The sequence below is a fragment of the Nomascus leucogenys genome, chromosome 17 (genome assembly GCF_006542625.1).
Source record: "Nomascus leucogenys isolate Asia chromosome 17, Asia_NLE_v1, whole genome shotgun sequence".
Lineage (NCBI taxonomy): Eukaryota > Metazoa > Chordata > Mammalia > Primates > Hylobatidae > Nomascus > Nomascus leucogenys.
This window is the reverse complement of record NC_044397.1, coordinates 92564065-92591520: the sequence shown is the minus strand read 5'-3', so window position 1 is coordinate 92591520 and position 27456 is coordinate 92564065. Positions and strand designations below refer to the sequence as shown.

Sequence of the window (27456 nt, the reverse complement as noted above, 5' to 3'; positions counted from 1 at the left end):
AAAAAATTAGCCAGGCATGGTGGCGGGCACCTGTAGTCCCAGCTGCTCTGGAGGCTGAGGCAGGAGAATGGCGTGAACCTGGGGGGCGGAGCTTGCAGTGAGCCGAGATCAGGCCACTGCACTCCAGCCTGGGCGACAGAGCCAGACTCCGTCTCAAAAAAAAAAAAAAAAAAAAAAAAAAAAAAAGAGATGAGGGTCTCATTAAGTTGTCCAGGCTGGTCTCAAACTCCTGGGCTCAAGCGATCCTCCCACCTCAGCCTTCTGAATAGCTGAGCCTACAGGAGTCCACCACCAAGCCCGGCTCATTTTCCTATTTTTACATTTATTATTATTAGTGTTATTATTATTTTTTTGAGAAAGACTCTCGCTCTGTTGCCTGGGCTGGAGTGCAGTGGAGCGATCTCCGCTCACCACAACCTTCACCTCCCGGGTTCAAGCGATTCTCCTGCCTCAGCCTCCCGAGTAGCTGGGACTACAGGCACGCACCATCATGCCCGGCTAGTTTTTGTATTTTTAGTAGAGACGGGGTTTTGCCATGTTGGCCAGGCTGGTCTCGAACTCCTGACTCAGGTGATCCACCTGCCTCAGCCTCCCTAAGTGCTGGGATTACAGGCGTGAGCCACTGTGCCCGGCCGATTTCCCCATTTTTTATAAAGCCACCAGTCATATGGGATCAAGGGCCCACCCTGCTCCAGTATAACCTCATCTTAACTAACGCCATCTGCCACAACCCTATTTTCCAAATAACATCCTATGCTGAGGTCCTGGGGGTTAGGATGTGATCATGTAGATTTTGATGGGACAGTTCTTTATTTTCTTTTATATTTTAGAGAGAGGGTCTTGCTCTGTCACCCAGGCTGGAGTGCAGTGGTGTAATCATAGCTTGCTGCAGCCTCAATCTCTCTGGCTCAAGTGATCCTTCTGCCTTGGATTTCCGAGTAGCTGCAATTACAGGTGCACACCACCGCACCTGGCTAATTTTTATATTTTTTGTAGAGACGGGGCTGGGCGCCGTGGCTCACCCCTGTAATACCAGCACTTTGGGAGGCCGAGGCAGGTGGATCACCTTAGGTCAGGAGTTTGAGACCAGCCTGGCCAACATGGCAAAACCTCGTCTCTACTAAAAATACAAAAATTAGCCAGGCGTGGTTGTGCATGCCTGTAATCCCAACTACTTGGGAGGCTGAGGCAGGAGAATTGCTTGAACCCGGGAGGCAGAGGTTGCAGTGAACCGAGTTTGCACCACTGCACTCCAGTCTGGGCGACAGAGCAAGACTCCGTCTCAAAAAAAAAATAAATAAATAAATGAGAGAGACAGGGTCTTGCTGTGTTTCCCAGGCTGGTCTCAATCTCCTGGGCTCAAGTGATCCTCCTGCCTCAGCCTCCCAAAGTGTTGGGACTACAGGCATGAGCTACTGTGGCTGGCCAATTGCAGACAGATGGAACTGTGGCCGGCCACTTCACCAGTGAAGTCCCAAACACCCCTCTGCAGGCATGATAAGCTAGGGTAGTTCTTATCTTTTCCTGATTCCTGTTCTCTGTGTCTTTAGTGGGGACCACAGCAGGCAGGGTGGGGTGTTGGTGGAATTTGGGATGAGTGGAGTCTGGGCAGGCCTGGAGCTCTCTGTCTGCCTTCTGGGCCCATGTTGGCTGACCCTGTTGTCCCCTCTGCCCTGCTTTGGTTGAGCTGAATTATTTCTTGGTCCTTCCCGTCTGGGGGCTTTTTGCTTAACCTTTGTTGCCCCGATAGAGGGGCCTTGTTAGCCCGCACCTTCCCTCATTCGTCACTCGACTTCTGCCTGCTCATTCTTTGTACCTTAGTTTTAGCGTCACCTCCTCCAGGAAGCCTTCTTTGATTTCTCCTCCTCCCTAGGTCTCCTCTAGGCTCCCACAGCTGCCTGTGTTCCCTGCATGACAGCTCTGCTTTATACTGGGCACAGCTTTCCCTCATTCTTCGCTCTACTGCTCTGGCTCATCTTTTGAGTTTCAGCTTAAGTGTCACCTCCTCCAGGAAGCCTCCCCTGATTTCCTCTCCTCCCTAGGCCTCCTCTGGGCTTCCCCCAGCTGCCTGTGTGTCCTCCATCCCAGCTCCCGTCGCTCCTGCTCACACAATCCATCTCCTCCTTCGGACTTCGAGCTCCGTGTTGGTGGATATTGTGGCTTTGCCGGGGTCCCGGCTGTGTCCCCAGCACCCACCACACGGCCTGGCACACAGTAGGTGCTCAGTGACCCAGCAGCATGTTCAGAAACTCCCTTTCCAGCCGGGCGCGGTAGCTCACACCTGTAATTTACAGCTACTTGGGAGGCTGAGGCACAGGAATTGCTTGAACCCGGGAGGCGGAGGTTGCAGTGGGCTGAGATCAAGCCACTGCACTCCAGCGTAGGTGACAGAGACTACATCTCAAAAATAAATAAATAAATAAATAAGCAAACAGAATTCTCACATGCTGCTGGCAGGCCGAATGCTTGATTCTTTATCATTACATCTGAGGAAACAGACTCTGAGAGGTGAAGCGACGTGCCCAAAGCCACACAGCTGGGAAATGGAGGAGTTGGGATTTGAGCCCAGGCTCTTAATCAGCACAAATACCACTTCTCACTTGGGACAGAAAGGAAGCCCTGACTCCTTAGGCAGCTGTACGGAGCCTGGGATGATAATGTGCTGAGAGCCAGGGCTGCTGTCTGCTGCACCCTGGGGCTCAGTCTCCCCATCTGTACAAAGGGACGTTCCTTAGGTACCTCCAGCCCTGAGACACTGTGTTTTAACTTTAAATTTCCGATGAACAACAAATACTTTTTTAGTATAAGTATGCCCCAAATATGAATAAAGATAAACATAAATACCTGCCACCGACCCCTGCACAAACCGCAGGCTCCAGACTACAAGTCCCACAACCCACTGCGGCCTCCCTTAGGAACTATCATGACTTTTTATTTTTCATTCATTCATTCAAAAATGGTATAGGCCACCCGCCATGCGCCAGGTCTTGTGCTAGATGCCGGGGATACATCATATGCACAAAACAGACAAAAGTCTTTGCCCTCGTGGAGTTTGACATCTACATCCTTGGGAGTTTTAAGTGATTTATTTTTTCCTCAGCAATTTCTGCCAGGACGACTACAGTTCCCGTGACCCTTTGTGTGTTTGATGGGACTACAACTCCCAGAAGACCTAGCGCGCCAGACAGGCACTTCCTTTTTTCTTTATCTCCACCTTCCTTCCAGGTCGCAAGGTCACGTCCTGTTCCTACCTTTCGCCCCTCACTCCAGCTCCCCCAACGCCAAAGACAAGCTTAAGAAAGTGATATCGCGAAATAGTTTTTTAAAGCATTTTATTGCATTTTATGAGTTGGAGTTTATGTGAAACTTCAACGGTATTAGCCAGCCTGCCGCACCTTGCGGGAGTCCCAGAGTGAGCCTACAACTCCCACGGGGCTCCGCGAGCGCCGGACGGACTACAATTCCCGACAGGGAGCGCGGCTGGCGGGGCGGTTCGCGGCGGTGCCCACAGGACCTCAGGGCGAGTGCGGGCTGCCCGGCGCGGCGCCCGCAGGACCCCGGCGGCTACCCATGCCGAGGTGAGTCCGCGGGAGCCGCCGCCGCCGCCGTTCCGTCCCGTTTGCCGCCCCGCGCGGCCCCGCCGCCGGCCAGGATGCTGGAGGAAGCGGGCGAGGTGCTGGAGAACATGCTGAAGGCGTCTTGTCTGCCGCTTGGCTTCATCGTCTTCCTGCCCGCCGTGCTGCTGCTGGTGGCGCCGCCGCTGCCCGCCGCCGACGCCGCGCACGAGTTCACCGTGTACCGCATGCAGCAGTACGACCTGCAGGGCCAGCCCTACGGTGCGTGTCCCCGGCCCACCCTCGGGGCTCCCCGGGCTCCCCGGCCACGCCACTCCGGCCCGGCCAGCCCCAGGCCGATCCCTGGCTCCAGCATGGGCTGCCCGACCCATGCTCAGGCCCCAGGCGAGGCAGAGCCCTGCGGCCCTGGACCCCCGGGCGCCCTGGAACCCCGGCTTTCCTTTGCCTAGCGCCCAGGGACCCCCCGCGCTCGCTCCCACAGCCCCCGGCCCCTGCCCAGGCCTCCGTGCCCCGGAACCCATGGCCGGGCCAAGCGTCCCGCTCCCCTGGAGCCCTAAGTCCCCTCTCTCCTGTCCCCAGCTGGGCCGACGTCTGCCCGCCTTGTCGAGTTTCTCCCTCCTGGGCCCCCTCCGCCCCCTAGGCTTCCCGGTCCGGGCTCACTTGAGCAGACGCTCCCGCCCTGACCTCCAGCTCCCAGGGCCCTGTTTTGGAGACCATCTGGTTGGTCTCTGGATCCACTGGGTCACGTCCGTGTTCCCAGGCCTCCCGCCTTTAGCTGACTGCGTTTGGAGTTAAAGGTCCCCGCACTCATTTCTGCCAGGCTGAGCCACCCCACGCGGTGGTCCAGCATTCCCCACCCCCTCCCACGGCCCTGGGTGCCAAGTGCATTTTTTCCAGTGCCCAAATTCAACACCCCCCCGGATTTTCTCGCTCTAGTCACCGGCCCTCACGTCAAGGGCCCATTTGTCCCCAAACCCCTGACGCTCTCTGGTCCCAGTTCGTGAGTCATATTTCAGAATCTGGTAGCCCAGCTTCCCTGGCCTCCTCCCACGTCCCCAGTTCAGTCCACTCGCCTGGGGTTCCGTTTGACCACCTTTCTGTCCCGCCTTTGATGCATACCCACGCCCTCAGCTCAGCCTCCTCACCTCCGCTTCCCAGAACCCCACTTGTTCCATCTTTCTAGGATTTCCTCATCCCCTTCCAAATTCGCACCCCCTTGCCCTTGGATTCTGCGTCTCCCACTCAACAGCCCCGCCCCCTCCCGTCGTGGCCCTGACCCCAGTGTCCAGACCATTCCACATCCCCTTGTCTTTTCCTGGCTATGGCTGTCCCTGGCATTCCAGAACCTTCTGGTCCCTGGTTTTTCTTCTTTTCAGCCTGGTCCCTCAGGTCCCTGGAAGTCAAGGCCTGGCCTCCCCTGCGAAGGAGTCCCGTCCACATGTTCTGTCGGCCCCCTTAGTTCTGAGCCTGGATTCTCTTGGACTGGTCCCTCTCGTCACATCTCAGGCTCAGTCTGAGGTGCGGGGACCCCCAGCGTCTGCCAGCCCTTGGGGAGCCCATCTCTGGAGATGGAACCAGACTTTGGCCTCAGGTCCCATTTTGCCCCAGAGTTACGATTTTTTTTGCTTAGAGCCATTGTTGTCAACCCAGGGGACGCTGGGTGATGTCTGGGGACATTGTGGTTGTCACGACCATGGGTGCTCCTGGCATGGAGTGGGTGGAGGCCAGGGACGCCACTCAATTCCCCGTAGTGCCCAGGACGGCCCCACCCCAGAGAACGATCCGGCCCTAATGTACACAGTGTCCAGGGGAAGCGCCCTGGGGCCAGAGTGGTGGTGTAAACCCAAGGCCCAGGCCCTGGAGGGTGGGAGTAGAAGGCCAGGGGCTCCTAATGCAGTGACCGCGTTTTCCGTGCTGCTTTGGATTTTCCCCGGGGAAGGGTCCTGACGGGCACCATCCTGTAGAACCGCCTCCATCTTTGCTACCTGGCACAGGAGCCACCAGCCACACGAGGCTGCCGAGCCCCCAAAACGCGGCCTGTGCAACTGAGGGGCAGCATTTTCAGTGCTGCTTAAGGGTAATAAACCCAAGTAGCCACGCGTGGCTGCGGCTCTCTTAGCGGCTTCCGTGAGGTTTCCAGGGCAGTCTGCACCCCAAAGACCCCACTCCTAGAGCTCGAGATACCCTGTTTGTCCAGGCCCTTCTGAGGCCCTGTTCACACTCCTGGCATCTCCTGTCTGGGCCTCCAGCTCACCTGGCCTCCCTCCAGCCCCCCGGGCAGGTGTGATCTGGTGGCTGTTACACTGTCCCTGGGTGGGTGTGGGCCCCGTTTCCCTCCCTGCGAGCCCGCCCAGAGAATGCATGTTGGCTGTTGAGTGAGCAGGTGTCCCCCCATTCCCCAGCCGGACGGATGCCCTCTCCGGCCTCCTAGAGTCCCTCCCAGTTTCCTTGTGGGGCCTCCTGTTCTCCGCAGCCTCCTGACATTCACCCCGTTGGCCTTCCCCGATTCCCTCGGCCCCTTTTTGGTGGCGCCTCTCTCCCTTTCCCCTGCAGTCCTTTCTTTCCTCGCTTCTCTGGGGCCTTTGCCCACAATCCTGGGTTTTCTTCTGAGTCTTCTTTTCACTGGCCTCCTCCCCTGTACCCTCCTCCCTGGCCCCCAGCTTTTCTTTCCCCTAGTGAGGAAGCTGCGCCCAGCTTTCCTTGTATCTGGCATTTGCCCAGCTGGTCCGTGGGCTCTCAGGGTGAGCGGAGGAGACCATGGGGCAGCCGCCCTGCCTCAGCCTCTGTGCTCCTCATCTGCGCCCTGGAAAGCACAGTCCAGCTCTCGCAGGGTAGGCGAGGCCCGGCCAGCACACCCCTCTGTGTTGCTCTGAGAGACTGGTGGTGGTTTGGGCCGGAGCCCTGCCGAGGACAGGCCCTTGAGAAGCCCCAGCGTGCTGCCTTTGAGGCCACCCTCCACCACCATCTTCCCGGTGTGCATTCACCCCCGGGCCCACCACCCGGAGGAGCTGCAACCCTTACTCGCTGGGATGTCCTTTCCCAACGTCCTTCCTGCTGCTGTTGAGAGATGCAGGGCGGGGCGGTGCCCTTTGTGTTTGGGTGTGATCTGGGTCTCATTGGCCAGGTGCACAGCGCCCCTCTCCTGGGAGTGGACTCTGGCCCTGCTGGGTGAAGGCTTTCTCCGCTCGGCGGCCGTTCACAGCAGGTGGGGCTCATTGAGCTTATGGCCCATGGGAGGTGGGAACCTTAGCACCCCTTGGAGCGCCCAGCTCCCAGGACCCGTCAAGTCCATCAGACTTGCCAAAACTCCTTCATCTGGGAGCCAGCTAACTGCAGCCTGTAGGTCACATCTGGCCTTCTGCCTATTGTTGTTAATAAAGTTTTATCGGCGCGCGGTCATGCCCATCCATTGGCATCTTGTCTCTGGCTGCTTTCATGCAGAAACAGCTGAGCGCAGTGGTAGTGCCAGAGCCCTACGGCCCGAGAGGGGAAAGGTTGGCTCTCTGGCCCTCGACAGATAGACAGGTGCCCAGGCCACTGTTCAGGTCCGGTCCTGTCACGCCAACTGGTGACTTCACTCAGGATGCCCGGTGCCCTCCATGGCATCCACGACAAGTGGCCTCTGCTCATTCAGACGTGGGTCTGAGGGAGTTGGTGCTGGTTTTGCCTCCGCCGAGGGCTGTGTCCGCACTAGCTTGTGGCTACCCGGCCCGACCCTGGCCCTCGAGGGAGGCTGGTGCCGCCCAAGGCCGTCTGTGCTCCTGGGGAGATGGGCCTTGGCCACAGAGAGCCCTTGCCATTGGGCCCCAAGCGAGCGGGGGTGGGATCCGGAGGGCAGCATGGCCTTGGCTGGTGCTGACGCGAGGCGGGGCTCCGATGGGCGGGGCTCCGATGGGCGGGGCTCCGATGGGCGGGGCTTTCAGGGAGCTCTGGGTGCTGGCATCCGCCCTGTTCCTCTGACTTGCCACTGCTCCTTCCCTTCTCCGGCCTCCCTCGCTCCCTGTCCCGCCTGCAGGAGCTCCAAGCCCGGAGAATGGGGGTGCCTGCCAGTGGGCCTCATCTCCCAACCCCAAAGGGGTGGCATTCGAGTCACCCCTGGGAGGCCAGGGCATGTGGGGACAGGTGGGGTGCAGGGGAGAGGTGCTCCCAGCACTGCAGGAGCGCCAAGGGCTCCCTCGAGGTCTTTGCTGCCACCTCCCTGAGGGGCCTCCCAAGGGAAGAGGAAAGGCCCCAGCAGGCCTGGTGACGTCAGGCTCTGAGAGGGGAACAGGGGTGAGGCTGCTGGGCCTGGGGCGCGTGGCCCCCTGTGGCTGCTCCATCCCAGGCCTCAGAGCTGGTTCTCTGTGCCCGCCTCCTTGTGCTGCACCTGAGACCCTGCCCATTCCCACCTGGGACCTGTGTCCCTTCTGTGTCCCGCCTGTCGCCCCCATGCACCCAGCTCAGCCCATCGGACACCCCGTTGGAGCAGGCTGCTTCCCTCCCGCCGCTTCCCAGACAGCACGTTGCTGGACACAGAGCTAGGGACTCATGCACGCCCCTGGCCCCAAGCCCGAGGCTCAGCGCAGGCCCCGGGAAGAGCTGCGTCTGTGGGTAGATGAGAGAATGAGGGTCCCCAGATCCAGCATCCACCTTCAGAGCGGGGCCGGCTCCCACGGGGACGCTGGAGTCGGCCCTGGGCATCGTGATTTTGAGTGCTTCTGCACGGGTCACACGGGAGGCCCCGGGTCCTGCCCCCGGCCCCCCTGCATCAGGTCTGCACCCGGCCCCCCTGAGTCAGGCCTGCCCTCGGCCCCCCTGCGTCAGATCAGCACCCGGCCCCCCTGCGTCAGGCCCCCCCCCCCCCCCCCCCCCTGCGTCAGGTCTGCTTGTGTGCTTTGCGTGGCATCCTGTTGGCTTGTGTGGTGCTGAGATGTTTTAGATCATTGCTTGTCTTTTAACATTTGGGTGATGTGACGTCAGAATCGGGATTTCCAGCTTCTGGTGTGATCCACTGAGGTCCGCATCCCCAGCTGAACGCGGGTGGCCCTTTTAGAGGGGCCGGAGCTCTCCAGGGTCCTTCCAGGGCCACTGAGGTGGCCATCGCGGTGCGTGGTGGGCAGCAGGTAGATCGTCGCGGTGCTGAGACTTGCAGGGGTGAAGTGGCAGGAAGTGGGGGGTGCGTGTGCAGCTCAGGTGCACAGAGCAGGGACCCCTGGGCTGCGTCTTGTTGGGTGGAGGACGTTTTGCTGAGAGAGGAGGGAAGAGCAGTCCCAGGAAGCAAACGGCAGCAGCGAAACCAGGAGTCCTGGCGAGTTTCCAGAGCGGTGACCGTGGGGAGCACCACCGCAGAAATAAATAAGCTGGTGAGGGAGCGACAGCCCCAGGCTCTCAGCGACGGCCCTGGCCTTCCAGGGAAGACCCCACCTCGCCCCAGAGACACCATAGCCCAAGCTGCTGAGCCTCCTGCCGCCCCAGCCCCTGGATTTCTAGAAAGCTTACATGTTCAAGGCGCAGTAGGGTGGTCCTAGAGCAGGCGAGCCTGAGGGGCGCTCCATGCTGGTCTCATGGCTCAACACAGGGGCTTAACCTGGGGCCCATGAACAGGCTTCAGGGGAGCAGTCCCCAGCTGGGACCCCCTGTAACAGGAGTTGAATCCAGCCTGCCCTTGGCCTATTTAAGAGTTTTGTTGGCACACAGCCCCACCTGTTGGCTTACCTGTTGTATATGGCTGCAGGCACCCTGCAGTTTTAGAGCTGAGGGGTCAAGACACAGACCGGAAATACTCACTCTCTGGTCTGTTGCAGAAGAGGTTTGCCGAGCCCTGGTCTAGGATCCTGTGTAGACTTCGGTGTGAGGGTGGGAAGTGTGGGTTTCTCCCGGGAGAAGGGGCTCTGCTTTCATTAGAAAGGGACCAGGCACGGAGGCTCACGCTTGAAATCCCTGAACTTTGGGAGGCTGAGGTGGGCGGATCACCTGAGGTCAGGAGTTCGAGACCAGCCTGACCAACAGGCAAAACCCCGTCTCTACTAAAAATACAAAAATGAGCCGGGTGTGATGGCAGGTGCCTGTAATCCCAGCTACTCAGGAGGCTGAGGCAGGAGAGTCGATTGAACCTGGGAGATGGAGACTGCAGTGAGCCGAGATTGTACTGCTGCACTCCGGCCTGGGTGACAGAGTGAGACCCTGTCTCAGAAACCAAACCAAAAAACGAAGATTGTCAAGAGGTCTGAGACCCAGGGTTAACATGGCACTGAGCCCGTGGGCATGGGCCCAGCACGCGTTCATGGCCCCCGTGACCCGGTGGTGTGCAGGGGGCAAGCTGGGGGGACCCTGGGAGCTTCTCGAATCGGTGGTCTTCCAGGTTCTGGGCTGGGGCTGGGGCTGCTGAGTGGGTCTGTGGCCTGGATCTGTCCCCTCCCATTGGCCTGGCCACCCGCCGAGGCTCACGACCCCGCCCCTGTGCCCACAGGCACGCGGAATGCAGTGCTGAACACGGAGGCGCGCACCATGGCGGCGGAGGTGCTGAGCCGCCGCTGCGTGCTCATGCGGCTACTGGACTTCTCCTACGAGCAGTACCAGAAGGCCCTGCGGCAGTCGGCGGGCGCCGTGGTCATCATCCTGCCCAGGGCCATGGCCGCCGTGCCCCAGGACGTCGTCCGGGTGAGCGTCTGCCCTGCCTCGCCCGGCTCGGGTCCAGAGCTGGGGTGGGAGCTGGAGGCAACTGTGTGACCCTAGGCAGGTCACTTCGCCTCTCTGAGCCCTTTGGAAAGTAGGATGGACTGTTCCTCTGCTCCATTGATCTCCAAGGGGCAATTCTGTCTTCAGAGGACACTGGGTGATGACTGGAGGTGTTCAGGGAGGGCCGCTCCTGGCATGGAGTGGGTGGAGGCCAGGGATGCTGCTCAGCACCCTGCAGTGCCCAGGACGGCCCCACCCCAGAGAGTGATCTGGCCCCAGGGTCCACAGGGCTGCGCAGGAGACCCTGCCTTGAGTGAACAAGACCTGGTAGAATCCAGCAGACGCCCTGGGTGAAGATACTTTTGCAGATGAGAAGGGGCGGGTGGGATGGGGGGATGCCCTGGTTTTCTGTGAGTGCCCCATGGTTCATGCCGCCCTCTGAGGGCCTGCCTGCCCTCCAGGGACAGTCACTGGCCCCCTGCTACCTTGCTACCCCCACCAGGCCAGCAGCCCCCTAAGTGTGCGTCTGCTCCACAGCAATTCATGGAGATCGAGCCCGAGATGCTGGCCATGGAGACCATCGTCCCCGTGTACTTTGCCGTGGAGGACGAGGCCCTGCTTTCCATCTACGAGCAGACCCAGGCCGCCTCCGCCTCCCAAGGCTCTGCTTCTGCTGCTGAAGGTGGGCTCTGGGCTGCAGGGACGGGAGCCATGGGCGTGGGGAGATGTCCCCGTCCGGAGGGCTGCGATCACCCTGGGCTGTTTCTGCCCTCGGCGTGTGGCTTCCCTTCGCCGGGGTTAGCAGTAGGGGTTCCTGGGCCCTGCATGGACCTGCTGCGTCACCACCTCCAGGCTGGGACCTGGGACTCTGCATTTTTGCAGCCGCCTGTTCCCCACCCAGCTGCTCTGTGCACACGAAAGACTAGAACCACGGATTCAGGGGGAGCCTTTCGCATCCTCAGGGGCTCGGGGTTTATGAAACACACGGGCATCTATCTGTTCAGTTCTCTACCTGCCGAGGACATTCTCAGCATCACATCTCGAGTGGGCGGTGTGGGCGTGTCGGCAGTATTCTTACGGAGAAGGGGCACACGCCTTTCTTTCCTCTAGCCCCGTGAACGGGGGCCTTGGCAGCGAGCTCGGAGCAGGAGCCCAGAGCTCTGTGGTGGCACCTGTGGTGGGGACAGATGGGAGTGGCTGCTGTGGAGAGTGAGGAGAAAGAGGAACTGGAGAAGGCAGCTGAGGGCCCTACCCGGGGCCGTTGTCAGCTACTGGGGGAGTAGGGCTGAGAAGGGAGGCCAGAGCACAGGGCCGCGGAGAACAGGGTGCAACAGGCAGGTGTTTACCGGCCCAGCCCCAGCAAAAACAGTTTGGTGCTGTGGTTTCAAGCTATGATAAAGGAGGCCAAGGCAGGTGGATCACCTGAGGTCAGGAGTTCAAAACCAGCCTGGCCAACCTGGCGAAACCCTGTCTCTACTAAAAAAATACAAAAGGTTAGCTGGGCGTGGTGGCAGTCGCCTGTAATCCCAGCAACTTGGGAGGCTGAGGCAGGAGAATCGCTTGAACCCAGAAGGCGGAGGTTGTGGTGAGCTGAGATCATGCCATTGCACTCCAGCCTGGGCAACAAGAGCAAAAGTCCATCTCAAAAAAAAAAAAAAAGGTTCATCCCACACAGCCAGATCAGTGGAATTCTAGATCCAGAGTTGGCTAACACCGGCTCAGGGGCTGCCTGTTTTTGTTGATAAAGTTTTATTGGCACTGGGCCACGTTCATTTATGCACAGTCTGTGGTGGCTTTCCCAGCAGCAGAACTGAGTTGCTGTGGCTGCAACAGAGACCATCCAGCCTGCAAAGCCGAAAGTGTTATCTGATCCTTTGCAGAAAACGTTCCCAACCCCTGGTCTAGATTAAAAGTCTTGACAATGGCCATTTTTGTTGTGGCAATAGAAGAGTATAGGTCTGCAAATACCTAAGTATCCAGTTAGAGAAGAAGGAAAGAGGAGTCATCTTCTTCTTCTTTTTTTTTTTTTTTTTTTTTGAGACGGAGTCTCACTCTGTTGCCCAGGCTGGAGTGCAGTGGCGCAATCTTAGCTCACTGCAACCTGAATGAGGAATCTTCTACTTGGTGGAGTATTATGCAGCTGGTAAAAATGATGTTGAGGGCTGGGCATGGTGGCTCCCACCTGTTGTCCCAGCACTTACGGAGGCTGAGGCAGGAGGATTGATTGAGGGCCAGGAGTCCAAGATTAGCCTGGGCAATATAGCAAGACCCTTGTCTCTACAGAAAATTTAAAAAAGCCAGGTGTGGTGCTGCATGCCTGTAGTCCCAGCTGCTCAGGAGGCTGAGGTGGGAAGATCACTTGAACCTGGGAGGCGGGTGTTGCAGTGAGCCGAGATCGTGCCATTGCACTCAAGCCCCAGTGACAGTGCGATACTCCGACTTGAAAAAAAAAAAAAAATTACAGAGAGTTCCCAGGAGCATGCTTCCTCCAGTGATCATATCTTATCTTTTTTTTTTTTTTGAGACAGAGTCTAGCTCTGTCACCCAGGCTGAAGTGCAGTGGCGCAATCTCAGCTCACTGCAAGCTCCGCCTCTCGGGTTCACGCCATTCTCCTGCCTAACCCTCCAGAGTAGCTGGGACTACAGGCACCCGCCACTGCACCCGGGTAATTTTTTGTATTTTTAGTAGAGAGGGGGTTTCTCCGTGTTAGCCAGGATGGTCTCGATCTCCTGACCACGTGATCCGCCTGCCTCGGCCTCCCGAAGTGCTGGGATTACAGGTGTGAGCCACCACGCCCCGCTAGTCATATCTTACATACCCATAACAATTGTGTTTTCATTTTTCTTTTATTTATTTATTTTTATTATCTCTTATTTTATTTCAAAAAACTGTATTTTTAGGCCAGGTGTCTCAGCACTTTGGGAGGCTGAGACAGGAGGATCGCTTGATCCTGGGAGGTATAGGCTGCAGTGAGCCATGATTGCATCACTGTACTCCGGCCTGGGTGACAGCATGAGACCCTGTCTCAAAAAAAAAAAGTTGTGTTTTTAAAATGCTCTAAAGCAAGGAAGTGCAGACTCAAAGTTGTGTGAACTCACAGGCATTTTCGGGCAGGCCCTAGCCCTAAGTCCCTAAGTGAACAGCTGTTATTGAGGCCCGGGAGGAAAGGATCAGAATGGCATGGAGGAGAAATTCCCCAGCAGAACGTTCCAGAAAGGAGATGTGAATAATTTCGAGAGAAGGTTGTCCTAGGGGGAGCATGGGCATCACGTGGTATCGAAATCTGCTGGACACGTCCCCACACCCGGCTGGTTGGCTCTGCCCGAGCCCCCAACCTGGGGTGTCGGTGCTGGAGACGCCCCCTGGCTGGGGCCCTGGCTGGGCCGAGGCTGACGCGCCCTCTCCCTGTCCCCAGTACTGCTGCGCACGGCCACTGCCAACGGCTTCCAGATGGTCACCAGTGGGGTACAGAGCAAGGCCGTGAGTGACTGGCTGATCGCCAGCGTGGAGGTGAGTGCTGCCTGCCCTGGAGCTGGCCCTGCGTCCCCAGGGGTCCCTGCCATCCGCCTGGCTCCCCGGCTCAGCCATACTAGAGGGGAGCCTCTGATGGGAAACTGGGGTCAGATCGCCCCCCTGCCTGGCTGAAAACCTCCTGTGGCTCCGCTGGCAGCTGAAGGAACCCAGACTCCTTACGTGGTTGGGGAGTCACTCTGTGGAGTGCCCAGGTCCCTGCCAGCCCCCGGCCCATCTCCTTCCTTCCATCGGGGGCCCCCACACACCAAGCCGCCTCCTCCCACCCCAGGGCCTTTGTACTGGCTGCCCCTCCCAGGAAGCCCCCTCCAGGCTGCAGCGTCGCCAGCCCCCTCTCGTCACATAACCTCACCCGTCAGCCCAGACACTGCATCCTCACAGACCCTTCTGAGCACCCCGGGGTATCAGCAGAGTCAAGAGAGGGTGGGGAGCTGCCGGTGCGGAAGTAGCCGCTCAGATCATTAAGGCAGATCCAGAGGGTGAAGCCTGCGTCGCTGCTGCTGCAGCACTGGCAGGGGCCTTAAAACCTGAGAAAGCACTGACTCCTCTAGCATTTCCCCACGGGACGGCGCTGGTGAGGGGCACAGATGAGTCCACACAGATGAGGGGTTGTCTCACTGTTGGGGGAGCCCTGAACAAGACGTGCTTGCTGTTTTAGGGACCCAGGCCTTGTTGGGGGGGCCCGAGTGGAAAAGCACTGGCTTAGGCCGGGGTGGGGAAAGTGTCCTGGAGGCCCCGGCTCCCCATACACAGGCCTTGGCGGAGGAGCCCTGGGGTTTGTTGACGGCGCTGTTCTCTGTTCTGTTTGTTCCTGTTGGATTGTGCTGTGGGTCCAGGAGGCGAGTCCTATTCCCAGCACCAGTTAGTGCGCAGTGAGACCCGGTAGCCGGGCCTGCATCACTCCACAGTGGCACGGGCTCTGGGCTCCAGATCCCATGGGGCCGTGTGGACTCCCTTTCCCCTGGCTGTGCCCTTTCTCCTGTGAGCAGAGCCCTCTTGGGAGCTGGGCTTTGAGTTCAGCCTTTGAAGGATCTCCAAGTGGAAAAGCATGTTGCAAAAACAGCAAGTAGACTCCCACGGCCAGACGGGGAGTCCCCAGGCCACAGCTGGCCCTCTGCCTGCTTTGGTAAATAAAAAACTTGTTTTTATTTTTTGCTTGTTTTTGTTTTTTGAGACGAGTCTCTCTCTGTCACCCAGGCTGGAGTGCAGTGGCGCGATCTCTGCTAACTGCAACCTCCACCTCCCAGGTTCAAGCGATTCTCCTGCCTCAGCCTCCTAAGTAGCTGGGATTACAGGTGCCCGCCACCATGCCCAGTGAATTTTTGTATTTTTGGTAGAGACGGGGTTTCACCATGCTGGCCAGGCTGGTCTGGAACTCCTGACCTCAGGTGATCTGCCCGCCTTGGCCTCCCAAAGTGCTGGGATTACAGGCGTGAGCCACCTCGCCAGGCTGTGTAAATAAAGTTTTATGGCACACAGCCATGCCGATGCATGTGCAAACCGTCCATGGCAGTTTCTGAGTAGTCTTAACAGACACTGTCTGGTCCCCAAGGCTGAAAATATCCCCTCTGGCCCTTTATGAAAGTCTGCTGGCCCCCCGGGCTAGAGCGGAATCCGACTTTGGTGGGGTAAGAGGCCGGGAGGGGTGCATACAGACCCTGAAGGAACCCGAATGCCTGGCTGAGGGGCGCAGCCCTGTTCCCACAAACAGTTATCCTCCCGAGGGGCTGAACCCCATTCCTACAGTTATCCTCCTGAGGGGCTCAGCCCTATTCCTATAAAAACTTACCCTCCTGGCTGGGCGCGGTGGCTCACGCCTGTAATCCCAGCACTTTGGGAGGCCGAGGTGGGCGGATTACGAGGTCAGGAGATGGAGACCATCCTGGCCAACATGATGAAACCCCGTCTCTACTAAAAAGTACAAAAAATTAGCTGGGTGTGGTGGTGGGCGTCTGTAGTCCCGGCTACTCTGGAGGCTGAGGCAGGAGAATGGCATGAACTGGGGAGGCAGAGGCTGCAGTGAGCCAAGATGATGCCACTGCACTCCAGCCTGGGTGATAGAGCGAGATTCTGTCTCAAAAAAAAAAAAAAAAAAGACACAAACAAAAAAAACTTATCCTCCTGCTCTCCCCAGTTTTTAAAGATTTCAACCTGAGGGCCAGAGCAGGGCTGGGTCCCTGTTCCCCGCTCTACCTCCCTGGAGGAGCTCCCTGGGGCTCCCAGAGTCAGAGGCTGGCACCTCCCGTGGTCCTTAGTGCTGAGGCCAATGCTGGCACCCAGCGGACGGGCCCCATGTGGCCCAGAGGGGAGGGGTCTCCAAGCCCCACACAGGGGTCACTTGCCCCGGGAGCAGCCAGGCCATTCCCCTGCTCTCTTTCCACAGGGGCGGCTGACGGGGCTGGGCGGAGAGGACCTTCCCACCATTGTCATCGTGGCCCATTACGACGCCTTTGGAGTGGCCCCCGTACGTATGTGTGTCCCCATCCCCCCCACCCCACAGGGCTTGGACTGTGGCTCCAGGCCAGTGCTGAGGCAAAGCGCCTGTAGGGGATGGCGGCCGGGGTCAGCGGTTCTCCCCGCGAAGGCCTTTGCCCGTTATCCTGGTCCCCGCGAGGGCCTCAGGGTGGGTGTCGTGGAGCTGAAACAGGCCTGGCTCTTGCCCCGGGATCCCAGGTCCCAGGGCACGGCGGTGTCTGTGTCAGAGGCTGAGCCCAGGGAGTCTGAGTCAGGGTTTCCCGGGCCAGCCCCGGGTGCCGTGGCTCCACACGAGGCCTCCTCGCGGCTGTGGTTTGTCCCAGCGAGAGGTCATGGAGCACGTAGCAGAGTCCGCGAAGGGAAAGGCGCATGCGGTGAGTTGGGGAGGCCAGTCCCGGCTTCCAGTCCCTCTCCCCATGTGTCACACGGAACATGCCTCATCCCCAGCAGTGAGCCCAAAGCACTGTCACCAGCGAGGCTCCCGGAGACCCAGCGCCCGGTTCCTATGGGGGCTGATTCTGCAGCCCCTGCTGCCTGGCCCATGCTGGGATTCCAGACTCCAGAGGGAAGCAGGGCCCGTGCGTAAACCATGGTGTCTGCAGGGACAGCTTTGGCCCCAGAGCCCGTCCTGTCAGCGAGGGTCGGGGCCCCTGGTGCAGGTGCCTGGTCTCAGGCCTGTGGCACAAGCTTGGTTCCGCTCAGCATGGGCTGAGTGGGAGTGGGGTCGAGGGCATGCACCACGGTGTCAACCAGCACCCTGCCTCCTTTTTTTTTTTTTTTTTTTTTTTTCGTTGAGACAGAGTCTTGCCCTGTCCCCCAGGCTGGAGTGCAGTGGTGCAATCTCAGCTCACTGCAACCTCTGCCTCCTGGGTTTAAGCGATTCTCCTGCCTCAGTCTCCCGAGTAGCTGGGACTACAGGCACCCGCCACCACACCCGGCTAATTTTTTGTATTTTTAGTAGAGACGGGGTTTCACCACGTTAGCCAGGATGGTCTCGATCTCCTGACCTCGTGATCCGCCCGCCTCAGCCCCCCAAAGTGCTCGGATTACAGGCGTGAGCCACCATGCCCAGCCCTGCCTCCTTTGAACACAGATCAGCTGAACCAGGCAGAGTGCGGAGGGTCAGGGCAGATCTGCTGCCTGGCTGAGTGCCCGACCCCTTGGAGGGCCAGGTCCCCAGCCTTGAGAATGCCTGGTCCCGCCGGGCCCACACAAACTCAAGCTGCTCAGGGCAATGCCTCTTGAACTCCTGACCTCAGGCGATCCACCCGCCTGGGCCTCCTAACCTGCTGGGATTACAGGCATGAGCCACCGGCGTGCCCGCTGCCTTTTTCTGTCCTCATTGTCCCCTATGAAGCTTTTTTTGTTTTATTTTACTTATTTATGTTTTTTTTTTTTTTTTTGAGACGGAGTCTCGCTCTGTCACCAGGCTGGAGTGTAGTGGTGTGATCTGGGCTCACTGAAACCTTCGCCTCCCGGGTTCAAGCGATTCTCCTGCCTCAACCTCCAGAGTAGCTGGGACTACAGGCGTGTGCCACCACACTTGGCTCATTTTTTGTATTTTTTCGTAGAGATGGGGTTTCACCATGTTGGCCAGGATGGTCTCGAACTCCAGACCTTGTGATCTGCATGCCTCAGCCTCCCAAAGTGCTGAGATTACAGGCGTGAGCCACCGAGCCTGGCCAAATTTATTTTTTGAGATAATGATAGAACATAAAGTTCACCATTTTAGAGTGTACGAGTGGGTTTTAGTACATCCAAAGTTGTACGGTCTCCACCTCTAATTCCAGAACATTCCATCACCCCAAAAAGCAGCCCCACGCCATCAGCTGTCACTCCTGGTCCCCTCCCCAGCGTCGGAACCCCGGCATGTGTGCGTCCATCCCAGTGCCTGTGGACTGGCCTGTTGGCCTGTTGGGCGGGTCCTATGAACAGATCCTAACACTGTGAACAAAGCCTTTTGGATCTGGCTTCTCTCACTGAGGAGGGTGTTTATTGTCCCCCTGAATTCAGTACCACCGAGGTCCCCTTTATATGCTGTGGCTTTGGGACAGTCCCAAACCATTGCAATGCCCAAGAAGCAGTGTGGCCTTGTTGAGAATGCTGCTTTAGATCGAAAGGTGCATCCAAGGGCGGGAAAGGCATGTGGTCAGGCTGTGCAGGTTCCCCACGGCCGGGGCTCGAGGTTAGAAGGGCTGGTCCCGTGGAGGGGACCCTGCACAAAGACCAGGGCTGGACAGATGCCCTCGGTGAGCGAATCTGGCCCGGCCCTGGGCTCCAAATTCTGCATGTAGCTTCTCCCAGGCGCGGGCTTAGCTGAGGTGGACGAGGAGAGTCCTGGGCTTGGTGGGGCCCTGCAGACCCCAGGCCATCAGTTGGGGCTTGAATACAGGAGGGGAGCGATCGCAGCTGCCCACTGGACGTGGCAGAGGGGCTGGGGGACAGCACAGAGATGACCGCGGCTGCTGTGGGCAGAGGTCATGGGGCTACGGGAGTGGGGCGGGGGTGACCTAGAGGTGACCGCGGCTGCTATGGGCAGTGAGGTCGTGGGGCTGCGGGAGCCGGGCGGGGATGACCGAGAGATGACTGTGGCTGCTGTGGGCAGTGAGGTCGTGGGGTGCGGGAGCTGGGCGAGGGTGACCGTGGCCTTGCCTCTCCCGTCCCTATAGTGGCTGTCACTGGGCGCGGACTCTAACGGGAGCGGTGTCTCTGTGCTGCTGGAGCTGGCACGCCTCTTCTCCCGGCTCTACACCTACAAGCGCACGCACGCCGCGTGAGTGCCGGGGGTGGGCAGGGGGATGGGGGTGGGCAGGGGGATGGGGGCACGGGGGCCACACTGCCGGACAGCGCTGCCCACCGGACGCCTCTGCACATGTTTCTCTGGAGCCTCCTGGCCACGAAGTGGGCCTGAGCCCAGGAGTTGGGGCGCCTTGTTTATGGAGGGCTAAGGTGAGCCCTCGCAGGCTCTGTCTCTTGGAGTCCCACGGGGCCCGGCTGCTGCTCGCCCCAGGAGCCTGCTGGGAGTGCTGTCAGCTGCAAGTGTGAGAGACGCCCGGCTAAGGGCCCTGGAGCTAGGGGATCCTCTCAGCCCTCTGCGGTCAGGGACGGATTTTTCGCTGGGGCGGGGCCATCCTGGGCACTGCAGGGTGCTGAGCAGCATCCCTGCCCCACCCACTCCATGCCAGGAACACCCCATAGTCACGACAGCCACAGGTGCCCTCAGACATCGCCCACTCTCCGCTGGGGGCAGAAGTACCCCTGGTTGAGACCCCCCGGGGTTAGGGGACTCCACGGGCCCCCGAGAGACTGTGTCCCGTGATCATCTGCCCCGCTGAGGTCCCAGGAGGCTGCCCACACTGAAATCCACACCCTGAGTAGGAAGGGAGAGAGGAGGTGGTCCCGGGAGCTGGGGTCCCCCTGGTTTATCCCGTCTACCCTGTCGGGAGTTTATCCTGGTGTCTGATGTGAGCGGGGGGCAGACTTGATTTTTCCCCAGATGATAATGCGGGCTTCGTCCCCGTGGCCCTGTGGACGTCTTTTGTGCATGACTCTGTCCTGGGTGCCACCCACTCCATGCCAGGAGCACCCCCAGACGTAGCAACCACAGATGTCTCCGGACATGACTGTGTCTCCTGTGCGGGGTGGGTAGAGTCGCCTCCGGGTGAGGCCCTGGCCTGGTCACCTGCTCCTGAGACGGTACTGCTGCAGTCATGGTGTCAGTGGCTCACAGAGGCCAGGGCCACTGTGGCTGAGACGTTTCTCAGCCTTCTCACAGTCACAGGGTGCTGGGAGTCACGTCCAGGTTCAGGCAGGAACTTGGACTCGAACTCCTGGCCTCAAGCGATCCTCCTGCCTCAGCCTCCTAAAGCACTAGGATTACAGGTGTGAGCCACCATGTCCAGCCAAAACTTTTTTTTAAGCTGCAGAACCTCTTCCCCCAGCCCCCCACTGATGCCTTTTGAGAAGCTCATGCTGTGAAAAACATGTGAACGGGGCTGGTTTCTGCCAGGCCCGAGGGCTTCTTGGCAGTTGGGGCAGAGGTTGGGTTTCTGGGGCAGTGGGGAACTGGGTTGGAGAGAGTCCGGGGCAGATGTGGGAAGATGGGGGTAGGGGCGTGCTGAGCAGTTTCCATCTCTGACCCTGGTGACCCTTCTAATAGCCCAGGCTGTGTTCCATTAGAATTCTTGGCCTGGCCGGGTGGCTCATGCCTATAATCCCAGCGCTTTGGAAGCCCGAGGCGGGTGGATCACCTGTCAGGAGTTCGAGACCAGCCTGACTAACGTGTTGAAACCCTGTCTCTACTAAAAATACAAAATTAGCCAGGTGTGGTGCTGCATGCCTGTAATCCCAGCTACTCGGGAGCCTCAGGCAGGATAATTGCTTGAACCCGGGAGGCAGAGGTTGCAGTGAGTCGAGATTGCACCATTGCACTCCAGCCTGGGCACAAAGAGCGAAACTCCGTCCCAAAAGAAAAAAAAAAGAATTCTTCTTCTTTGAGTGAATAGACTTTATTTTTTTGATCTCCTGGTGTCTGTTGCCTGGTCGATCACCCCGGTTCCTCCTGGGCTCAGAGAAGCCTCTAGAGCTGGGGTCTAATGTGGGGTGGCCCTGCTGCCTGGAGACACTGAGCGATTTGCAGTTGTCATTGGGGGAAGCTCCTGGTATGGGGTGGGTGAGGCCAGGGATGCCGCTCAGCACCCTGAAGTGCCCAGGACAGGCTCACCTCAGAGAACCATCCGGCCTCAGTGTCCACAGGGCTGAGGGGTCATGCCCTGCCCTAAGGGGCTGGTCAGGATTTCCTACTTTGGGGAGACCTTCATACCCCTCTTGGGGGACCTGTGACCTGGCCCGGTCCCTCCTCCACCCCAGGCACTTGCCTGTCAAAGCTAACACCGGGTCTTGCCTCCCAGGTACAACCTCCTGTTCTTTGCTTCTGGAGGAGGCAAGTTTAACTACCAGGGAACCAAGCGCTGGCTGGAAGACAACCTGGACCACACAGGTGAGCGGCCCCAGGTGGGGGTGGGGGTGCCGCGGTGGGGGTGCCGTGGGGAGGCACGGAGGGCCAGGGGTTGCCGTGGGGGCAGCCAGGAGGCACAGAGGGAGGGGCTGGGGTCCACTTCCCGGTCCCCGCCCCCACGCCAGCTTTCGGTGCGCTGCAGACTCCAGCCTGCTTCAGGACAACGTGGCCTTCGTGCTGTGCCTGGACACCGTGGGCCGGGGCAGCAGCCTGCACCTGCACGTGTCCAAGCCGCCCCGGGAGGGCACCCTACAGCACGCCTTCCTGCGGGAGCTGGAGACGGTGGGTGCCCCTTTCACGGATGGGTCCGGGCCTCTGCGGAGCACACACATCAGGGCCGGGTTGGGGCATCCTGTGCTGGGGTGTCCTTGCTGTCCGCCCCTCAGGCTCTGAGAGGCACACTGGGGTTGGGGTCGGGCTGGGGTGTCCTGTCCCAGGGTGTCCCCTCGTCCCTCCTTACCCAGCGCTCACCGCCCCCCGGGGCTCTAGCAGGCCTTAGGGAGACCCCGAGGTCAGATGGATTTCTCCTCATTTTGCACCCTCGGGGGTTCTGGGAGGCCCCTGGAGCATCTGGGGAGTGGGCCGGCGTGGCCGCCATCCCCGCCCGCCCTCTGCTGATGGCGCTTCCGGCTGCAGGTGGCCGCGCACCAGTTCCCCGAGGTACGGTTCTCCATGGTGCACAAGCGGATCAACCTGGCGGAGGACGTGCTGGCCTGGGAGCACGAGCGCTTCGCCATCCGCCGGCTGCCCGCCTTCACGCTGTCCCACCTGGAGAGCCACCGTGACGGCCAGCGCAGCAGCATCATGGACGTGCGGTGAGCACGGCAGCACCTGCCCGGCCCCTCCTAGGGCTTTCCTGGGGGCTGAGCCACAGGTCGCAACTTCAGGGGCCATGAGAGCCTGGAGGGAGCGGCCCACACACACAGGCTGCCGGGAAGGGGCTGGTGCGTGGCCAAGGCCGGCTGCACGGTCAGGCCGTTCGCAAGCTCCTCCTTACTGGGGCTAGGGAGGGCGAGGCCAGCAGCCTGGGGTCGTGGCCCCATATAGGACCCCCAGACCCCATCACCTGTTGAGTTAGGAGCAAGCAGCTCCTGCCTCTGGGCCTCTTCAGGGCCTTCCCACAGCGTGAAAGTCCTGCCTGGCCCCGGCCAGCGTCTCCGGGAGCCTGATCCCCCACCACACCCTGGCCCTTCCTTGCCCCGCCTCCCTCTGGGGCACTGTGTCGCTGGCTTCCTGCGTCCTCTGACCCTGTGTCTTGCCCGTCTCTCTGCCGTCATGTGAATCCCTGGGCAGGCTTTTGTGGAGTCTGGAACGGTCTGGCCACCCCAGGCACACTCCCGGCCAGTCCTGGCACCAGCAGGTGGGCGCCGTCATCTCCGCCAGCGCCCGCAGGCCTGGCATAGACCCTTCCCGTTCATCCGCTCTGCTCTGCGGTCACCGGGCCCTCAGAGTGGTTTGAGCTCAGCCATCGGAGGCCTGCAGACGCCAGTGGCGGGAGGGAGGGGCACATCCCTGGGTAATCACAGTCCTGGAAAGGATGGAGGTGGCGGTCGCCCACCAGCCAGGAAAGATTGCCAGGAAATGACAGTGGGCGCACGGCTGTCCCAACTGTGCTGAGCTCTCTCAAGACCACCAGGGGTCAGCCCAGGAGGGCCACCTGGGATGTGTAGAGGGTCCCAGAATGGATTCTTCCACCAGGACGGAATAGTCCAGTTTAAATTCTGGAGGAGCAGAAAACCGAGTCAGTAGGAACCAAGGCGTCAGGGCGCGAGCCTCACCTGTGCATAGGGATGGGTCGGGGCGAGGGGCCTGGAGGTGGGGGGCCCCCGGTGAACCGTCAGCCAAGTAGTTAAAGCTAAGCTTAAATTTTTTTTTTTTTTAAAGACAGAGTCTCACTGTCTCCTAGGCTGGAGTGCTGGGATTACAAGTGTGAGAGCTACCTTGCCCGGCCCCAAGTCCACATTTTAAAACTTTGTTTTCGAATCGTGAAGGTCCCGGGTGGATTCTAAGACCCTGACCCGTAACACGAGGATCATCGCGGAGGCCCTGACTCGAGTCATCTACAATCTGACTGAGAAGGTGAGCCCTGAGCCCTCAGTGCCGCCAGCCCCAGCCCCAGCCCCGCCCCCCCCCCCCCCCAGCCCCGCCCCAGCCCCCCCAGCCCCAGCCCCAGCCCCGCTGCAGGGGCCTGGACTCAGGGCCATCCCCTCCTCTCTCCGCAGGGGACGCCGCCAGACATGCCGGTGTTCACGGAGCAGATGGTAAGGGGGCCAGGCCAGTGGGTGGGCCGGCGGGCGGGGCCAGGCCATGACTGCCACCGCCGTCCCTACAGCAGATCCAGCAGGAGCAGCTGGACTCGGTGATGGACTGGCTCACCAACCAGCCCCGGGCCGCGCAGCTGGTGGACAAGGACAGCACCTTCCTGAGCACGCTGGAGCACCACCTGAGCCGCTACCTGAAGGACGTCAAGCAGCACCACGTCAAGGCCGACAAGCGGTGAGGCTGGGGCTCCGCGCTGGCCCCGTTCAGCCTGGGGCTGAGGGGGACCTCCCCCTACTGCATCCCCCACCCCCTCACCCCTGGGGGATGCCAGGTGGAGCAAATACAAAGAGAGGATGGGACGAGGGCCAGGCAATCTCACTTTGGGAGGCCGAGGCAGGTGGATCACTTGAGGTCAGAAGTTCGAGACCAGACTGGCCAACATGGTGAAACCTCATCTTTACTAAAAATACGAAAATTAGGTGGATGTGGTGGGGGGGCATCTGTAATCCCAGCTACTTAGGAGGCTGGGATGGAAGGATCGCTTGAACCCAGGAGTTGGAGACCAACCTGGGCAACATAGCAAGACCCCATCTCTACAAACTTTTTAAAGTTTTTATTTATTTATTTGTCTTTGAGACGGAGTCTCGCTCTGTCACCCAGGCTGGAGTGCAGTGGCGTGATCTTATCTCACTACAACCTCCATCTCCTGGCTTCAAGTGATTCTTGGACCTCGGTCTCCTGAGTAACTGGGATTAGAGGCACCCGCCACCATGCCCGGCTAAGTTTTTTTCATTTTTAGTAGAGATGGGGTTTCACCATGTTGGCCAAGTTGCTCTCGAGCTCTTGACTTCAAGTGATCCGCCTGCCTCAGCCTCCCGAAGTGCTGAGATTGCAGGTGTGAGCCACCACACCCAGTCTCCATCTCTATAAACCCTTTTTAAAGAATTAGCTGGGTGTAGTGGTGCCCCTGAGAAAGTGCTCTCTCCCCAGGGACCCAGAGTTTGTCTTCTATGACCAGCTGAAGCAAGTGATGAATGCGTACAGGTGAGAGGCGGCCAGCGGGACCTGGAGCCCTTCACCCCCTACGGGTTACAGCCGAGGGGACCGCCGCCCACGGGGGTCTAGGGGGCCACGTCACTGGCCCGCACCATCCTCGACCGCAGGGACCCTGTTTTCTCCGCAGAGTCAAGCCAGCCGTCTTTGACCTGCTCCTGGCTGTTGGCATTGCTGCCTACCTCGGCATGGCCTACGTGGCTGTCCAGGTGAGCAGGCTCAGGTGGGGCAGGAGCTGCCCGCCAGGAGGAGCTGGGCTGGCCATCTCCGAGTACATCCTGGCCCGTGGCTCAGCCTAGAGTCACATGGCCTGGGGCTCCAGCCCTGCCCACATCTTCACTCCCTCCTGCTGTGTCACCAGCACTTCAGCCTCCTCTACAAGACCGTCCAGAGGCTGCTCGTGAAGGCCAAGACACAGTGACACAGCCACCCCCACAGCCAGAGCCCCCGCCGCTCCCCAGTCCCTGGGGCCGAGCACGAGTGAGTGGACACTGCCCCGCCCTGGGTGGCCCTGCGGGGACAGGGGCCCTCTCCCTCCTCGGCGGTGGTCGAAACACTGAATTACAGAGCTTTTCTCTGTTGCTTTCCAAGACTGGGGGGGGATTCTTTCTTTTTCTCCTTGTCTTAACTTCCTTGGAGGAGAGCTTGGGAGACGTCTCGGGGCCAGGCTACGGACTTGCGGACGAGGCCCCCAGTCCTGGGAGCCGGCCGCCCTCGGTCCGGTGTAAGCACACATGCACGATTAAAGAGGAGACGCCGGGACCCCCTGCCCGATCGCGCGCAGCCTCCGCCCACCGCCACCTGCCGCAAGGGGCCTGGACTGCAGGCCTGCCCTGCTCCCCTCTCCACGTCTGTCCCTGGACGTCTCCTCCCGCTCCCCAATGGTGGCATGGACATGGTTATTTATCTCTGCTCCCTCTTGCCTGGAGGAGGGCAGTGCCAGCCCTGGGGTTCCGGGATTCCAGCCCCAGTGGAGCCGTTTGTCCCCCATGTGGTCTCACTGACCTGTCCCCCCCACAGTGGGCTCGGGGAGCTGCACCACCCAGCCTTCCCCTTCTCTGACTGCAGGGTCTGACGTCATCATTGACAGCCTCTGCTTCGTGGGGGGCTGGCAGGGCTGCACACCCCCGTTCCCCCACGCTCCTCTCCTCCCAGCCCATCCCTCCGGCCCCTGTGCGTCCGTGGCCCCAGCCCGGCTCCCAGGGCCCTCACCTGCTTGGCCCTGGCCCAGCTGCCTGCCCTGAGTCCTGAGCCAGCGCCTGGCGTTTCCTGGGCTCGGTACTGGGCCCCCAGGCCATCCAGGCTTTGCCACGGCCAGTCAGTCCTCCCTGGGGAACTGGGTGCAGGTGGAGGACTGGGAGGCAGGAGGTGGCCCGGTGAGGCCTCGAGGCTCCTCCCCTCACTCCCCGCCCTGGGCCTCAGCTTCCTCATCTGTAGAAAGGATGTGTTTGGGGTGGGGGCATCAGGTGAGAACATTTGCTGGGAAGGAGACGACTTGGGGCATGGCCTCTGGGGCCACCCTTCCTGGAACTTGGAGAGAAAGGTCCGGGCCCCTGGGAAGCCTTGGACAGAACCCTCCACCCCGCAGACCAGGCGCCGTGTGTGAGTGTGGGAGGGAAGGAGGCCCACATTGAGCTCAGGGAGACCCCGGTGTGTCCGTTCTTTAGCAATATAACCTACCCAGTGTGTGCCGAGCAGGATTGGTGGGGAAGGGACTTGAGCTGGGCAAGTCCTGGCCTGGCACCCACAGCCGTCTCCCTTCCGTGGCCCAGGGAGGTGTTTGCTGTCCGAGGGACCTGGGCCGGCCCATGGGAGCCTGGGGTTCTGTCCAGATAGGACCAGGGGGTCTCACTTTGGCCACCAGTTCTTCGGCCAGCACCTCTGCCCTCCAGAACCTGCAGCCTGGAGGGGTGAGGGGACAACCACCCCTCTTTCCTCCAGGTTGGCAGGGGGCCCTCTTCTCCCCAGTCTGCCCTGTGGGTTGCCCTCCTCCTCCAGAGACTTGCCCAAGGGCCCATCACCGCTGGCCTCTGGGCACTTGTGCTGAGACTCTGGGACCCAAGCAGCTGCCACCTTGTCACCATGAGAGAATTTGGGGAGTGCTTGCGTGCTAGCCAGCAGGCTCCTGTCTGGGTGCCACCGGGCCAGCGTTTCGGAGGGAGCTTCCTTCCTTCCTTCCTTCCTGGACAGGTCGTCAGGATGGATCACTGACTGACCGTCTGGGGCTCAGGCTGGTGTGGGATGCAGCCGGCCGATGAGAAAATAAAGCCATAATGAATGATCGCCACCAGCGTGTGGTCTGGGGGCTGTGAGAATTGGATTGTGACAACTGTTGGGGGTTCGTGTTCCTCCAGGGGGTGACAGGGCAGGGCTGTGTGGAGAGTGCGTCACTGACTTGCCCTCTGCTGGAGTGAGGCTCCAGCCTGTTGTGGGCCAGGCCTGTGCCCAAGGCTGCTGGGCCGTGCGGGAGAGGAGGGCCTGTGTGCAGGGTCTTGTGGGTGATGGGTGGACCTGTTTCCTGGGCCACCATCACAAAGCACCACCAACTATGGGGCTCAGAACACCAGAAGTCCACCCTCAGTGTCTCTGAAGCCCCAAGTCCAAAGTCAGGGTGTGGGCAGGGCCCCCAGGGTGGGTCCTTCCTGCCTCTCCTCCCAGCTTCTAGGGCTCCTGGCATCCTCGGCTTGTGGCCGCGTCCTTCCAGCCCCCGCCTGGTCTGTGTCTTCCCAGGACCTCCGTCGCATTGGATCAGGGCCCATCTTGCTCCAGGAAGATGTTTCCCCTAACTAATGAGCTCTGCCAAGGTCCCATTTCCAACTGAGGCTAAAGGCCGAGGTTCTTTTGGACATGAATCTGGGAGGACTCTGCAACCCTGGACGGTGGGC

General features: G+C 59.9%; 1 protein-coding gene across 2 annotated transcripts; it reads left to right on the top strand.

The window, feature by feature from the left end:
- The first annotated feature begins 3229 nt into the window (after positions 1 to 3229).
- Positions 3230 to 26858, top strand: NCLN (nicalin). 2 transcript variants are annotated; one of them, XM_030796257.1, is made up of 15 exons: positions 3230 to 3836; positions 10024 to 10214; positions 10770 to 10914; positions 13649 to 13743; positions 16148 to 16228; positions 18909 to 19012; positions 21150 to 21238; positions 21399 to 21538; positions 21893 to 22071; positions 23248 to 23335; positions 23479 to 23517; positions 23589 to 23752; positions 24509 to 24562; positions 24702 to 24780; positions 24933 to 26858. In XM_030796257.1, exons 1-15 carry the CDS (start codon positions 3653 to 3655, stop codon positions 24990 to 24992), a joined length of 1692 nt encoding a protein of 563 aa, XP_030652117.1. In that variant the 5' UTR covers positions 3230 to 3652; the 3' UTR covers positions 24993 to 26858. The 2 variants fall into 2 exon arrangements, with proteins under 2 accessions (XP_030652117.1, XP_030652118.1); XM_030796258.1 differs by having other exon boundaries at positions 3528 to 3836; positions 23592 to 23752.
- The last annotated feature ends 598 nt before the right edge of the window (positions 26859 to 27456 follow it).